This window comes from Nematolebias whitei, chromosome 5, assembly GCF_014905685.2.
Source record: "Nematolebias whitei isolate Nwh7 chromosome 5, NemWhi1, whole genome shotgun sequence".
Taxonomy (NCBI): domain Eukaryota; kingdom Metazoa; phylum Chordata; class Actinopteri; order Cyprinodontiformes; family Rivulidae; genus Nematolebias; species Nematolebias whitei.
The window spans coordinates 4698968-4713090 of NC_056502.1; the positions used below are offsets into that span (position 1 = coordinate 4698968).

General features: G+C 42.3%; 1 protein-coding gene across 1 annotated transcript in view; it reads left to right on the forward strand.

Annotated features, from left to right (window-relative positions):
- phf1 (PHD finger protein 1) overlaps nucleotides 1-13525 on the forward strand; it is a 26435-nt gene extending 12910 nt beyond the window's left edge. The window contains exons 9-15 of the mRNA XM_037676714.1: nucleotides 750-873; nucleotides 4062-4129; nucleotides 4513-4644; nucleotides 7641-7719; nucleotides 9990-10105; nucleotides 10366-10449; nucleotides 12809-13525. Of these exons, the coding sequence (XP_037532642.1) occupies nucleotides 750-873; nucleotides 4062-4129; nucleotides 4513-4644; nucleotides 7641-7719; nucleotides 9990-10105; nucleotides 10366-10449; nucleotides 12809-13160 (955 nt within the window). The 3' untranslated portion in view covers nucleotides 13161-13525. The remainder of the gene's footprint in view (nucleotides 1-749; nucleotides 874-4061; nucleotides 4130-4512; nucleotides 4645-7640; nucleotides 7720-9989; nucleotides 10106-10365; nucleotides 10450-12808) is intronic.
- The last annotated feature ends 598 nt before the right edge of the window (nucleotides 13526-14123 follow it).

Consider the following 14123-nt stretch of genomic DNA (forward strand, 5'->3'; position numbering starts at 1 on the left):
TCTGCTTCTTTCTACTCATGTCAGCTAGCTTCAGCTCCTTTCAGCTTATTTCTGCTTCTTTCTACTCGTGTCAGCTAGCTTTAGCTCCATTCAGCTTCTTTGTGATTCTTTTTTACTCATGTCGGCTAGCTTCAGCTCCTTTCAGCACCTTTCAGATTCTTTCTTCTCATGTCGTCTAGCTTCAGCTCCTTTCAGCTTCTTTCTGCTTCTTTCTACACATGTTGGGTAGGGTTAGTTTTTATCCTGCTGCTTTTATTGTTTTTGTTCTTTTTCAGATTCTTCATGCTAATTTCAGCTTTATTCTGCTTTTTCACCTACTTTTTAAAGATATTCGTCTGCTACTTTTTTCTGCAATTTTTTTATTTGTTTGCAAATTTCCACCTTTTGTGTTTCTTTCTAATATTGCTCAGCTAGACAACTTTTCAGTTAATTTCAGCTTTTTGTGCTCTTTTTTATTTTCCCGTCTTCAGCCAATGGGTTCAGCTGTTTAAATTTAACTCCCTTTAGTGATTAAATGTTTTCAGCTGGTTTCAGCTTCTTCAGCAGAGTTCATTCAGCAATAAGCGTTCACGCTGCATTTTAACAGGACATAATCCGACATATTTCTCTAGTTATTATTGCTTTTTCACCATAATGACTGAATAAAAGTACTTTAAGATAAAAAATGTTTTAAAGAAAATTCCAACGTTTGTTTTTGCTCTTCCTGTTTTGTCTTAATGTCTGCCTCGTTGTCTCCGTTTGAACTGCAGGGTGGATCTGGCTCATTTGGTGCTCTACCACCTCTCGCTGTGCTGTAAGAGGAAATACTTTGATTTTGACCATGAAATCCTGTCCTTCACCAATGAGAACTGGGACTCGCTGCTTCTGGGCGCGGTATTGATATTTCCCTGTTTAAGCACGATGATGAAATGATGTGAAACACTTCCAGGCTTTTTAGCATTTCGTATTTAAAGCTCATTAACCACCGTTAAAGTAAAAGTTCACGTTTGACCTCTATGGAAGCTCAGAAGGAGAGTTTAGTATTTCCAGGGGCTGCTGGTCAGTGAGTGGAGGATTTGTTTAGCTCACGTCTTGCTCGACCTTCCTTTGATTTTAGATCCTGTTTAAACTTCGACCTGAAGCGGATAATATACGTTTTTTTAGAGAATTTAAAGCGTTTATTTTAAAAAACTACATTTTGAACTTATTGACCGCTTGCCATTGAGTTTTAGAATTTAATTTATGCTCATCTTACTATGATTTTATTTGCATATCCATTATAAAAAGGTTAAAATTAAACTTTTTTAATCATGCAGTAGCTTTAACATCATTTTATGACAGAGTTCTGTTTGGCGTCTGGATCAGTGAGGTCCATTGATCCAAAACGTGGTTCTGTATTTTAATAATAGCTTTATTGATGTTTTTTCTGCTTGAGCTGCTTGATTTTTTTGCATTAATGATTTCAAACACAAACATTTCTGTCAACAAACTTTTACTTTGGTTTTAAATTCTCCTCTTTTAAATGATCACTTCTTAACACTTGTTTAGTCATGAGCTCAAAGTCTCGTTTACTCGTCCTGCGCGGCTCAAAGAAGCGTTCACTTAAATATAAAAGCAAGAGGAAATGATTTCATTATACTGGATCAAAGTAAGAGCACGGTAAACACAAGCGTACGGATATAAATGGACAGAAGTTTTTAAAATGAACTTACAGGAAAAATGAATTCTCATTTCAAGACTCTAAAACAGAAAGGCTCACTTGTCTTTATTAAAACTAAAACCTGAAACATGAGATGAATGAGAACAACTTTCATCATCTCATCGTCATCTTCTGCTTCCTCTTCTCTTTCTTCTTATTTGTTTTAGTCTTTGACCTCTTATTCTTTCTCGTCTTCTTTCTCAGCTTCTTAAAGATCTCTGTCTCTATAAGGCTGTAGCACAGAAAAAATGGGAAATGTGGAACAGAAGGTCAAGAATAAACTGGAAAAATGGAAATGGCCGCACTCTCAAATGTCCTACAGGGGCAGAGTACTCGAGTTAAACAACCTGGTGGCATCAGCACAAACGATCTGTTTTAGATCCACCTCCAGGCCTCTTAGTAAAAATACAGTCTGAGATGGTAGATTTCTTTTAGAACGGTCGACACTGGGTGCTACAGTCGGTCCTGTTCTTACTGGGAGAGGAGGGGGGACAGGGCCTTGTCCACCTGGCCAGCACAACGGCCACTTTTCGAATACAGTTCCTCCAGAAGTACCTGGCAGGACCTCCTGCCACTGTGGAGGGACGTGGCCGGCTGCATCCTCAGACGTGTGAGCGTGTTGGCGCTGGATGCTGCTCTGTTTCTAACCAACGTTGGCCTTTTAAAGCTAAAGGGGTTGCCCCAGTTTCTTCAAAGCGTTTCCTTTTTTTAAAACCAAACAGATCAAAAACGTATAATTCTCTGCAGTGGCTCTTAGAGGAACCACTAGTCTGTGGAGCGAGAACGGACGTCTGTAATAGCACGGTGCCGGGCCTGTCAAAGGCGCTGTGCGATTCTGGGACGGTGACCCCGAGGCGGTTGGTGGAGACGGCCGGACCAGACTTCTCCAACGTCTGAGAGGTGGTTTCGTTTCTTGGTGTCCGGTCTGCCAGAGTGATGCAGCGCTTCCTGGAGCTGGTGAAGGAGAGGATGACAGCTGGAGTGAAGCGTCTCCTGCAGCTGTGGTCCACGGGGAATCGCCCACCAGACCCAACGGACCCTTTCCCGGACATCCACCTGGATCCTAACTTTGCGAAAGACAGTGGTTCTCTGCTACGCAGCACAGAACGAAAGATGGACGTGTGCTGAACAGGTCACTTTACAAGACTTATGTTAAGATCCTGAACAGGAGAACTCTGAACTGTCAGCGTGTGGGACGACAAGCTCGGAGGCCAGAAGCCCCAGTGGAGGACTCTTTACAAACCTCAGACAACAAAAAATAAAGCAGACTGGCGATCTTCAATGGAGGATCCTTCACGGCACCATTGCAACAAACTCTTTTTTTTTTTTGTCTGCCATCAATCCTGAGGTTTTAAACGAGTCATTTCTGCAGTTTGTCTGAGTGTTTTTCATGTTTTTACTGATTGTGCACGGCTGACGGCTCTGTTTAATCTAATGACGAGGATCTTCAGCTTTTTGGACACAGTTTTCACCAAATCTGTTTTTATTAATGGAGTACGTCACAGCAAAGCCACAAAGTTAGTTTTTAGTGGCCGAAGCCAAAATGTCTGTTGACTTGTCTCGCATGGACAGACCGCAGGCTGGACCTCAACTTGATGCCGTGGATCTGTGGAGGTGCAACGTCAAGGCCAGACTGGAGTTGGAGTTTTGCTTCCACAGAGACACTGGACACCTGGAGAACTTTGTGAAACTGGATTTAAGAAGGTTTTATGCTAAATGCAACAAGCTCCTCATGTAAATATTTTATTTTAAGCTTGTCCCGATCGTGTTTTTAACACTGCTGTGTTAAATTATTGTATAAATAAAGTTTTGTTAAAAATCAAAAAATCTTTCTCATCTACTTCCTTTTTGTTCTTGTTGCTCGTTTTCCTTTTCTTCCACCTGTTCTTCCTTCTCCTCCTCTTCTTCAGACCACTTTAAAAGATCACAAGAAGGTCCAGATGTTTAAAAATAAAATGAACGTGTGCACGGAGGTGTTAGTTGTTAAATAAAATAAACTGTAGACTGGAGAATATTTAATAACACAAATAAAACAGAAGCATTTAACATAATTTAATATATTTATTGATTACTTTGAGAAAACTCGAGATGTTTATGTGTTTTTGCTGCAGAGTTTGTCTTTAAAGCATCTGCAGGTTTTTATTTTTTTGCGCGTGTCTGAGGTTTCTCCTTGAACACATTTCCAGGAGACATTTTGAAACGTTTTCTCCGTCCTGTCGTCTCCTAACTGCAGCGGTTTTCAGCCTCGTCGTCGCAGCAACAGTTACTTTTTCATATCACCATTACAGCTGTCAGCAGCTGTAAAAGAAAATGATTGCATGCAGGCGATGCGTGATGTCATCTTTGACTATTTAAACAAAACGTATCCCTCTCTGTCCTCCAGCTCGCTGACACGCCGAGACAAGACCGCTGCCACAATCTGCTCAACGCTCTCAACGCTCACAAGGACAGGTGAGTCCTGGGGGGGCACATGAGGCGACGGGTGAGGAGCAGGTCTGCTCTGCTCTGCGGTCATAATGGTGGACTTGAGGTGACATGTAGCATGGACTTTTCGGGGCTTATTTTGTCAGAACACATTTGGATTAAATGGATTTTCTGAGAGTTTTCTACAGAAATAACCTCACAGTCAAAGAAAAACCAGAACGTTTCTCCAGGCAACGTCTGTTTCTAATTATGTGCGAGTTAATTACAGTCCCTACATTTGAAGTGTTGCCACGTCTTCTCATCAGCAGAGCAGCTCCATTGTGTCAGGCAGCTTTAACGTCATTATTAGTGGAGACGAGCTCAGTGGGAGGGTTCATAACCACACTGCCGTTTGTCCACGCTCGCACCAGGTTCGTCTCTGGAAAGGAGATCAAGAAGAAGAAGTGTCTTTTTGGGCTGCAGGTCCGAGCCCCGCCTCCGCTCTCGTCTGATTCGTCGCCGCTCATCACAGATCCGCCTATCAGCATCACCCACCGGAGAAGGTCAGAACCAGCACAGAACCAGTAACCTTCCAGTCGGTCGGTGGCGTCAGGGTGTTATTTTACACGTTTTATTTGTAGCAGCAGCTTGTTCAGTCTCAGGTACAAACATTCTTTATATTAGCATGAATAAAAACAGAAGATAAATTATTTGATATGGTTTATTTATTGTTTTTACCCAGCGGGAATATAAGCTGCTCATTTCCACTGATCAGTCAAAAGATAATCAATAAAAAAGAAGTTAGTCTTTGCTTTACAAATAGATTCATGTGCTTAAGATTACAAGAGAAACGACAGATGAGATTAAGTTTTTATTAAAGGTAAACCTTGTTTTTTATAATTACCGACGAATCCTGCAGGGGGACAAGGAGCCGCAGGTTGAAGACACCCCTCCCCCCCCCACCTTAATGGAACGGACAGTGGCAAATCATCTGTTGAGCTGAAATTTGTGACAACAAATCAAAGCTCATCTTAAACATTTTGTCTCCTGGTACCATTAGAATCAAAATGTTCATTAAGCAGCTTGTTCCCACAAATTTAACCGACGTTCAGATTCTTCTTCTTGAAATGAGCCGAGGATAAATTATCTGTTCCTGCAGATTCTAAGAAACTGATTTTCATTGTTTCCGTGCTGGCATAATGTTAAGGTTTTATATGCAGCTTGTTAAAATGACCCCCCCCCCCCCCCCCCTTTCTGTGTTAGATTTCCTTTTGCACATTGTGCACAACAAAATGTCAACTTTTCATACTTTAATAATCTGCAGCCCTGAGTGCCGAGCAATTTACTGAACACTCACTAATGTCAGAGGGCAGAGAATTATTTATTTTTAACAGAATACAACAATTTCAGTTCCTAATGGTGGAATAAATAATCACTACAGTAAAATGTTTATTCCAAGGAGGACTTCAATCTATGTTTCAGTGTCTTTGGAGGTTTTAGAACCACAAACTTTTTTTTTTTACTTATTCATTTTCAAACCAAACAAGACAGTGGAAAATAAGTTTTAAGATTAGCTCAATTCTTTTGAACTGTGATTGTGGAAAGTATTCAGTGTCTTACCTGCAACATGACACCGGTCGTCGTGTTCTTGGAAAAACTCACGAGTAAACCTAACAGGAACCAATCAAGAGCAGTTCCACCTTCTAAAACGACCCAAACTCTATTTTCTACCAGTTTCAACAAATACTACAAATGCTACATATTTTTACATTTTATAATTTCTGATTATCTTCTGATCAGATGAGGCTGCACAGAATTGTACATTTCTTTGTTTAGTCTCACTCAGACAGATCAACTCTCATCTCATGGACTAAGCCATTCAATCATTTTTAAAATTACTGTATTTTCTTTATCACTCCGTTTTTCTGTCTGCAAAAAAAAGTATTTTTTTATTGTGTTTGAACTAGAGCCGGGCCGATATAGTCATAAGGCTGATATTTTAGGCCGATATAGGAGTTTGGAGACATATCGATATCGGTGAAAATTGTCCCATTATGTGCCGATATTTATAAACACTTCTAATTTTCACCCCTAAAAGTCTGGAAGCAGTGGTTGCTGATTTCTGTACAATGTATCCAGCAGTGGGCGCATGAAGACAACTTTCAAGTCATGACCGTTCACTTAAGTTTCACTTTCAGCACAGTCGAAGCAGCGAGCACTACTGTGCAGCATATTTTGCTGAACAGGCCATGGTAATTTTATTTTAACTGATCTGTAAAATAAAATAAATCAACAATAATAAATTATCTTCATTCCTCCAACCTGCTTGTCATTAGCTACGTGCCTCTCAAGTTAGCAAGCTAACATTTAGATAACCTAGCATAGGCTGTTGTCTTGTACAGCTTCATCCAGAACACTAAATCTAATGTAGCTGTAAATATATGTCAGTGTTAGTAACATTATCTTTGTCGTCCTCAATGAAATGCGTTGTTTGTCTGAAATCTTCATTTTTCTGCAAAGAAATAAATAAACAAATGCAGCTGTGGTCAGTGCTAATTAGACCTTCACCAAACGTGACTGTTTAAACACTGAACAGGGAAGGTGATTTTGTTTAATTTATATTTTTGTAACACGATAATTTTATAGTGAATTATGGAGAATAGAAAATGTCAACGCACATTAGGAAAACAGTTTTTATGACCACTGCATCACTTGTAAACAGACTATGGGACTACGGTAGTTAAAGCATGGATCAGTTTAGCTTAGCTTCATGGTTGCTAACAGCTGCGCTAAATAAACAAGTCCTGCTCCACTCGCTGTTTTCTTAGATTCTTGGGGGTGGACAAAGCTAAAACATGTTCAGCCATTAGAGCTGTTATTGGCATTAGTCTCCCCCTCCCAATATCGGTACCAGCGACAGCCAAAATTTCCATATTGGTCGGGCTCTAGTCTGAACTGCATGTGACATTTGGAGTGATGCATGTTCTGGATGGTGGAAATGACTCATGAACGAGTTCCTGCTCTGAGCAGCAGCATCATTTCTCTCTGTTTCTTCACGTTGTGCTCACGGTGACTGCTTTCTACTGCAAGTAAGATACTGACTATGCATTGAAAATCAGTCTCAACTACTACCACACCTAATTTTAGGTCAATATCCATAAAATTAACTGATTTGTAGTTAGTTTTGAGTTTGCTATTAAGAAACAGGTTGACTCCAAAAAAATCATTCATAGATGCACATTTAATGATTATTTTATGATAGTTTCATAAAATCTTGTCCACTGGTTTAAGAGAGAGTTTGCGTGCAGACAGACAAATGAACACTCGCTCATGCATAGATAAAAACATTATTACCTGCCTTTTATTTATAGCGGTGGACAATAATTAAACTGCTTCTAATGAATGAAAAGGACAAACATCTGTCATCTTGCTTATCCTCGTCTGACAGAAAAAAAACTATTTTTATACACCGTTCACTTGAAGTCTCCACGAAGCTGCAGCAACGCCTTGAAAACAACAAATGTTTATTTTCTAACTCCTGTGTTTTTGTCCTCTTCAGCCCGTTGTCACTACCCTGCCAGAGAAGAGCTGGGGGGCCGGAGTCGCGTAAATCAAAGCGTCGCGTCATGGAGACACAGGTCAGCGCCTCTGTCTTAGGAGGAGGAGGGGAGGGTGGTCCGGGCCCGTTAACCCCGTTTTCCTATTTTAAATGCAGCCAGGTAAACAGCTCAGCTCGGCCCAAATAACCTGTCAGTCAGACGAGCCGTGAGGTTCATCTCTGCTCGCTCTCTCCTCCGCTGCGTTTTTAAAGCCCGGTAATGTTCGAGAGAACACAAATAGATTAATGGCAGCTGTGAGAGATGTGGCGTTGCTTCCATAAAATGTATAATTCAAATCCAATCTTGCGAAAAAGCTGCTCTTGTGCTTCTTCAACACCTGCAGTTCAGCATTTATCATTATCATCAAACCCAATTCCCGGCGGATCACTCCGAAACAAGCAGCCTCACATGTGGCAGTTACTATTTTTACTCGCCGTTCGTAACCGTGATGCTCATTGTGCCTTTATTCCCCTCCTACACATCACTCTGATCTGTGTATGTGCACGTACTGTAATCCTGGAACACTTCGCTCTGCAGAGCTCTTGTTTTTTTTACCCCCGCTCTGGCAGATCCAGGCCTCATTGTTCTCTGATTGATGCTAATCTGCATCCTTCTTGGAGGCGCAGGATTGTCGCGGGGAGGAAAGTGAGACAGGTAGGAACGCTGATCTGCGGAGTCTGGGATCACGTCCAAGTGCACTTTGCAGTCAATTACAGTTTGGCCAGGTGGTGCTGGCACCTTGACAGTGCAACTCTGACAGAGCGTTAGCGTTTAAAGGCACAGACATCAGCTGAAGCCACTGATTAACGATCCCCCATCATAGCAGTCGTGCTACAGAGGGAATGTGATGCGCTCCGTGTGCTGATATATGTCACAGTCCGACGATGACAAATCTTTAGGTGACCTCCTCCCAGATGATGTTCCCACTGACGGATGGCTCGCTCTGATGATGCCCTGATGTTGTTATGGGTCATTAGCAGGCGGAGAGCAGCGTTACTAACCAGTCAGCTCCATGAGATGGGATGTGGAGGTGCACTGAAGCATGATGTCACAAACGTGTGTCAGGAGCCGCAGCGATGTGGCTCAGATCCTTCGTACAACTCCAACTCCAAGAAGTTGGGGCTTTGAATAACATGTCAATAAATAACAAATGCAATGATTTGCAATTCTCACAAACCCGTATTTTATTTACAGAGTAACTTAGTAAACGGCAAATGTTGAGGCGAAGAATTAGTTTTGTTAAATGGGGTAAATTGGAAGTTGATGGCAGCAACACGTCTTTAAAAACGTGTTCCAGGTCCATGTGTGTAGCATCCCCTCCTCCTTTAGCAACAGTCTGTAAACGTCCAGGAGACGTTCAGTTCCTGAAGGATCCCGTTCTGGTCTGATGGAGGACTCAAGTGTTCAACAGTCCTGGCTCTTCACTGGGTGGGAGCAGATGTCGTTATAAAACCGGTATAAACTTTTCTGCATCGATGGAGCTTTTCCAGATGTGTAAACTTCCCACACCAGACACAGTAATGCACCTCCATATCATCAGAGAAGCAGGCTTATGAACTGTGGGCTGATAACAGGCTGGTTCCTCGCCTCTGACATGGTGTCCATATTTTAGTCCTCCACTTTGCCTCCGTTTGAAACGAGCTCTGGTCCAGAGGAGATCACAGCAGTTCTGGATGGTGTTCACATCTGGCTTCTTCTTTGTCTGATAGAGCTTTAAGCAGCACCTGTGGATGAACTGTGTTTACAGACAAGTGGTCCTGAGCCCAGAACTGAACCAGACCTGGTTTTAAAGCAGTGGCCAAAAATCACGACAATCCAATGTTGACGTTCAGCCTCGTCCTTCAAACATTGTTTTTTTCAGGTTTTTGAGATAGTTTTGATCATAAAACCTGAAGATGATGGGATATATGAAATTGTTCCACCATTCTAGACTCAGTTTTTCACAGAACCTCTGACAATCTTTAGTTCTGAGGACTTCAGCGTCTCTGAAAAGCTCTTTTTAAACGCAGTCCTTTTACTGACTCGTTGCCAACTAACCTAGTTAGCTGCTAAATGTTCCTCCAGCTGTTTTTTTATTCGTACCACTTACTTTTACAGTCTTTTCTTGGCCTTGTCTCATCTACTTTGATTTGTTGCTGCCATATAAAAAATAACATACTGAGTTGGAAGTTCTCACATAAATATTCTATTGATATATATTTTTAATTTGTCCACCTTTTTAAGTCAGTGTTTGAGAGAACCCAGGGATGATGTTGGCATCCAGACACCAGCTGATCTCTGTGTCCCCCCCACCCCCCAACTGTGCCCAGGTCTGTCCACCTCCAGTTGCTGCCAACCCTGTTGAACTGCTGCCATGTTGCCATGGATACATGGGAGGGGCCGGCCTTTACGACTCCAGGAAGTCGGAGGAGGAGCTCAGTGTGAGGTAAATTCTGTGCTCAGGTGCGTTCTCCGTGGATTTGAGCCGGCTGAAAGGCTCGTTTCATCTCAGCCTCAACTCATATTCAGTATTTTATTCTTAATTAGGATTTTGCATTTTCAACAGCTGAAGGTCTGTTGAAAAATCTTTATGGGTTTACTGAATTTAGCCCAACAAATTATATATTTTTTAAAGCAAACCGTTAAATTTCTGCCTGTTGTACAGGTTTTAGATTCAAGTTGTGTTATCTTCTGTCTCGCCTTCAGTCCTCCTGCCAAGCGAATGTACGCCCTGTACCACACCTACAACGGAAACGCTGCCCTCTCCAGAAGTCTTCATCACTACAACAGGTTTTCATCCCTCTGCCACTTACAGGAAGTTCGGTTGATTCCTAGAAAACTTTAAACACATGCAATAAATTACGACTTCAAATAATGTTTGTTGTTTTTATTTGCGAATGGTGATTTTTAAGATTGACTTAAACAACAAAAATAATTATTCAAACTCGTACCTGACAGAAATGAGCTGTTTAAAGTGAATTCAAACCACTTTGCGTTGTAACGTTACTTACAGTGAGAATTATTTATGCAGTTTAACTGCTGTTTTGTTGATCCTACAGCTAGGCCTGTCGTGATAAACAATAAATCAATTAATCGCATGATAAATTAAAATTATCGACCTCATTTTCATTTATCGGCTCTATCGTTTCTTCATGTCTCTCTCTTTCTACTGAAGACACTGGATGACAAAAGGCTCAGCTCCGGTGCTCTTCACTGACCGCTCTCTTTCTCTTTTCTCTTTAAAATCTGTTTTAACCGTACAAAATCGCGTTTTTGGATCGTTAAAAGCAGCTAAGCTGAGAAGAAAAGCTACGAGCTAAGCTAACAGGCCGACCTCGGGGGGGAAAAAACCTCCGTCTTGTCGAAGCTCCAGAATTCACGGTTGAAACGCGTGCCTTCGCCTAAAAAGTTGTTTTTCTCTGCAAAAAGCAGCTGAGAACTTGTTTACTGATTTTATTATTAAAAGTTGTGTGTAAAAAATTCTATGCTAAAGAGCTCAAACTACACAGAGCGTCCGCCATTTTGCGAAACGAAGAGAGACAGCCCATGTCACGTCAAGGGGCCTCCCTCCCATTTTCTTAAAGAGACACGCTGCTTGCTCCCTCACTATCCATCCTTCGGTTCAAACTGTCTTATACTGCCATCCCATGGTTGAAAAAGGTACTACACAAAAATGAACCAACATTTCTTCTTAAATTTGACAATAATTACTAATTATTGTCAAATTTCAAACAATATAATTGTTTATCGCAATAATTTCTGAGACAACTAATCACCCATCAAAATTTGTTATTGTGACAGGCTTACCTACAGTATGTAAAACAAAGTTTAAATTGATAACGGAACTCCTTGCTAACCAGTTTAATGGTTCCCATTCTGGAATATTTTTATTATTGTTGAGGGGTTGTTCATGATCCTGTTCCAGACGACATAGTTTGATTGTTTTCTCATATTGAGTTAGGGGAGATTTACAACTATCAACATATTCACAAATGTACAAAACATACTGTTTCTGGACTGACTCAGAGAATTTTGTGAGTTTGGGATAATACAGTTAAAGTTAAATGGAGACACACACCTTTGCCGTAGTCTGGGGTTTACAAATATTTGTCTTTTAGTGTTCGTATTGTTTAACTATATGAAGTAAAGCAGCAGAAACACGAGTTTCATAGAGACACTCAAACAGGCTGCTCGCTCCCACGCCGGCGCTCTCTCTCTAAGACCAGATGTTTGGTCACACGTGCAAGTTGCATCAACTTTAAGATGATGGCAACGCTCCGAACACATTGACGTTTAATACAAAGTCAGATCTTACATACAGAAGAAGCTCCAGGGAGGTCGGGGGTGCAATGCACGGGGTTCTGTGAACAGAGCAGCATGAGTTGTGGGCGTGTGCGTTCATGGTTTGTTGCAGTGGGTCTCTGCTCTGAGCGCTTTGGGACAGAGAGGGGCTCACAGCTGAGTTGCTGCTCGCTCAGTTGGGAACACCGCCTGCCCCCGTGCTCACCGCACATCAGATGGTGTCAATTGTTGCCACGAGGGAGAATAGCAACATGTTGGTCATACGGGGCGGAACGGTGGCGCAGTTGTGAGTGCCGCTGCCTCTCATCGAGAAGGTCACCTGATCAAATCCCAGCTGGGGCCTTTCTGGGTGGAGCTTGCATGTTCTCTCCGTGCTGCGTGGGTACTCCGGTTTCCTCCCACAGACCAGATACATGCATGTTAGACTGATTGGTAACTCTAAATTGCCCCTAGGTGAGAGAGAGAGAGAGAGAGAGAGAGTGAATGGACGTTTGTCTTTATGTGTCCCTGTGATGGACTGGAGACCTGTCCAGGTGTCCCCCACCTCTTTCACTGTGACTGCTGGATATGGGCACCAGTGACCCCTGCAACCCGAAAAGGAGTCTGATGTAGGAAGATGTCTGGTCATGCAGGGTATATAAAAAAAACGTAAACTTTCTTCATTCTGAAAAGAGTACATGCCCCCCCCCCCATGTACACTTTGTACACTTGTGAAAATGTTAAAAACTGAATCACCTCGTGATGTTTGGTAAATTATTTATAGAATGAAGTCTCTTTAATCTGAAACCATCTACAGTTTCCTGTTTGTGACTCGTCCACGCTTCTGTTTTTTTTTTTTTTTTTCCAGCGTGGAGGACGCCTGCAGGTTACCCCCAACATGCTTCCCGTACCCCTGCAACTCCAGTGACAACCACCACCACCTCCACCAGCACCACCACACCTACCAACACAACCACCAACACCAGCCGGGCCAGAAGCAGCTGGAGCCCCTCATCCTGCGCGACGTCCCCCCCTGTCAGGCCAGCGGGGGCGCAGGGGGAGGTGTTGGACCAGGAGTGGGAATGGGGGTGGGAGGGGGTGATGGGACTTTAGCCAGGAGCTGGGGAGGAGGGGAGGCGGTGAGGATCTTGGCGAGGCGAGTCACAGCAGATGGGAAGGTGCAGTACCTGGTGGAGTGGGACAATGTGAGTTTGTACTGAAGCGGAGAGGAACCAGGAGACCGAGCGACTGTTCTCCAGCTGCCACGGACTGTTGTGTATTTAACACGTGGCAGTGTGTAAAAACTTCTACATGTTGCAGATCCAGGCTGATCTCATAGTATCAGCTCAGTTATAACCTCACTACTCGTGACTAAATGTTCCTCTTTGCTAGTGTTCCCCCAATATTTGTACTGTTACATTTGGAAGATGCCTTTGCATTTCTTGTTTTACAGTGAAGAGGAAAAATATTCCAGCCTCCTGGTGGTTCGGTAAAGTTTGGACCACGTTAAGAAACACAGTTACACATAATTAAAGACAAAATACCCACTATGTCCAGAAGAATTTAAAGTTTTCATTTAAAATTTACCAGAGAAATGTCTGTTATTTTTCCTGTATTATTATTATTATTATTATTATTATTATTATAGATATCTTTAAAAACAGGTGATGGGATGTATGTGTGTGTGCGTGTGTGCAGTTCTTAGTACAATCCCAACTCAGCAAAACATTGGGACTGTGTGGAAAATGGAAATAAAACAAATCTCAGTGATTATTACCTTTGACTTGTTATTTCAGACAGGGAACATCCATCCATTATCTTTTACCCGCTTCTTCCATTCTGGGTCACGGGGGTCGCCGGTGCCCATGTCCGGCAATCATTGTGCGAGGGGCGGGGGACACCCTGGACAGGTCTCCAGTCCATCACAGGGACACATAGAGACAAACGAGACAAACAATGGTCTGTGGGAGGAAACCCACACATGCACGGAGGGCAGGGGTTTGATCTAGCGACCTCACTGAGAGGCGGCAGCTCTACAACTGCACCATCGTGCAGGCCTTGTGAAGAACAGTAACTTAAATTATTTTTTTGTTTACAAGAAAAGACTAAAGTGAACTTCCTAAGCACAAGGAAATAAATAAAATTAAAATAAATCCAACAAATCAATTAAATCCTTTAAAAAA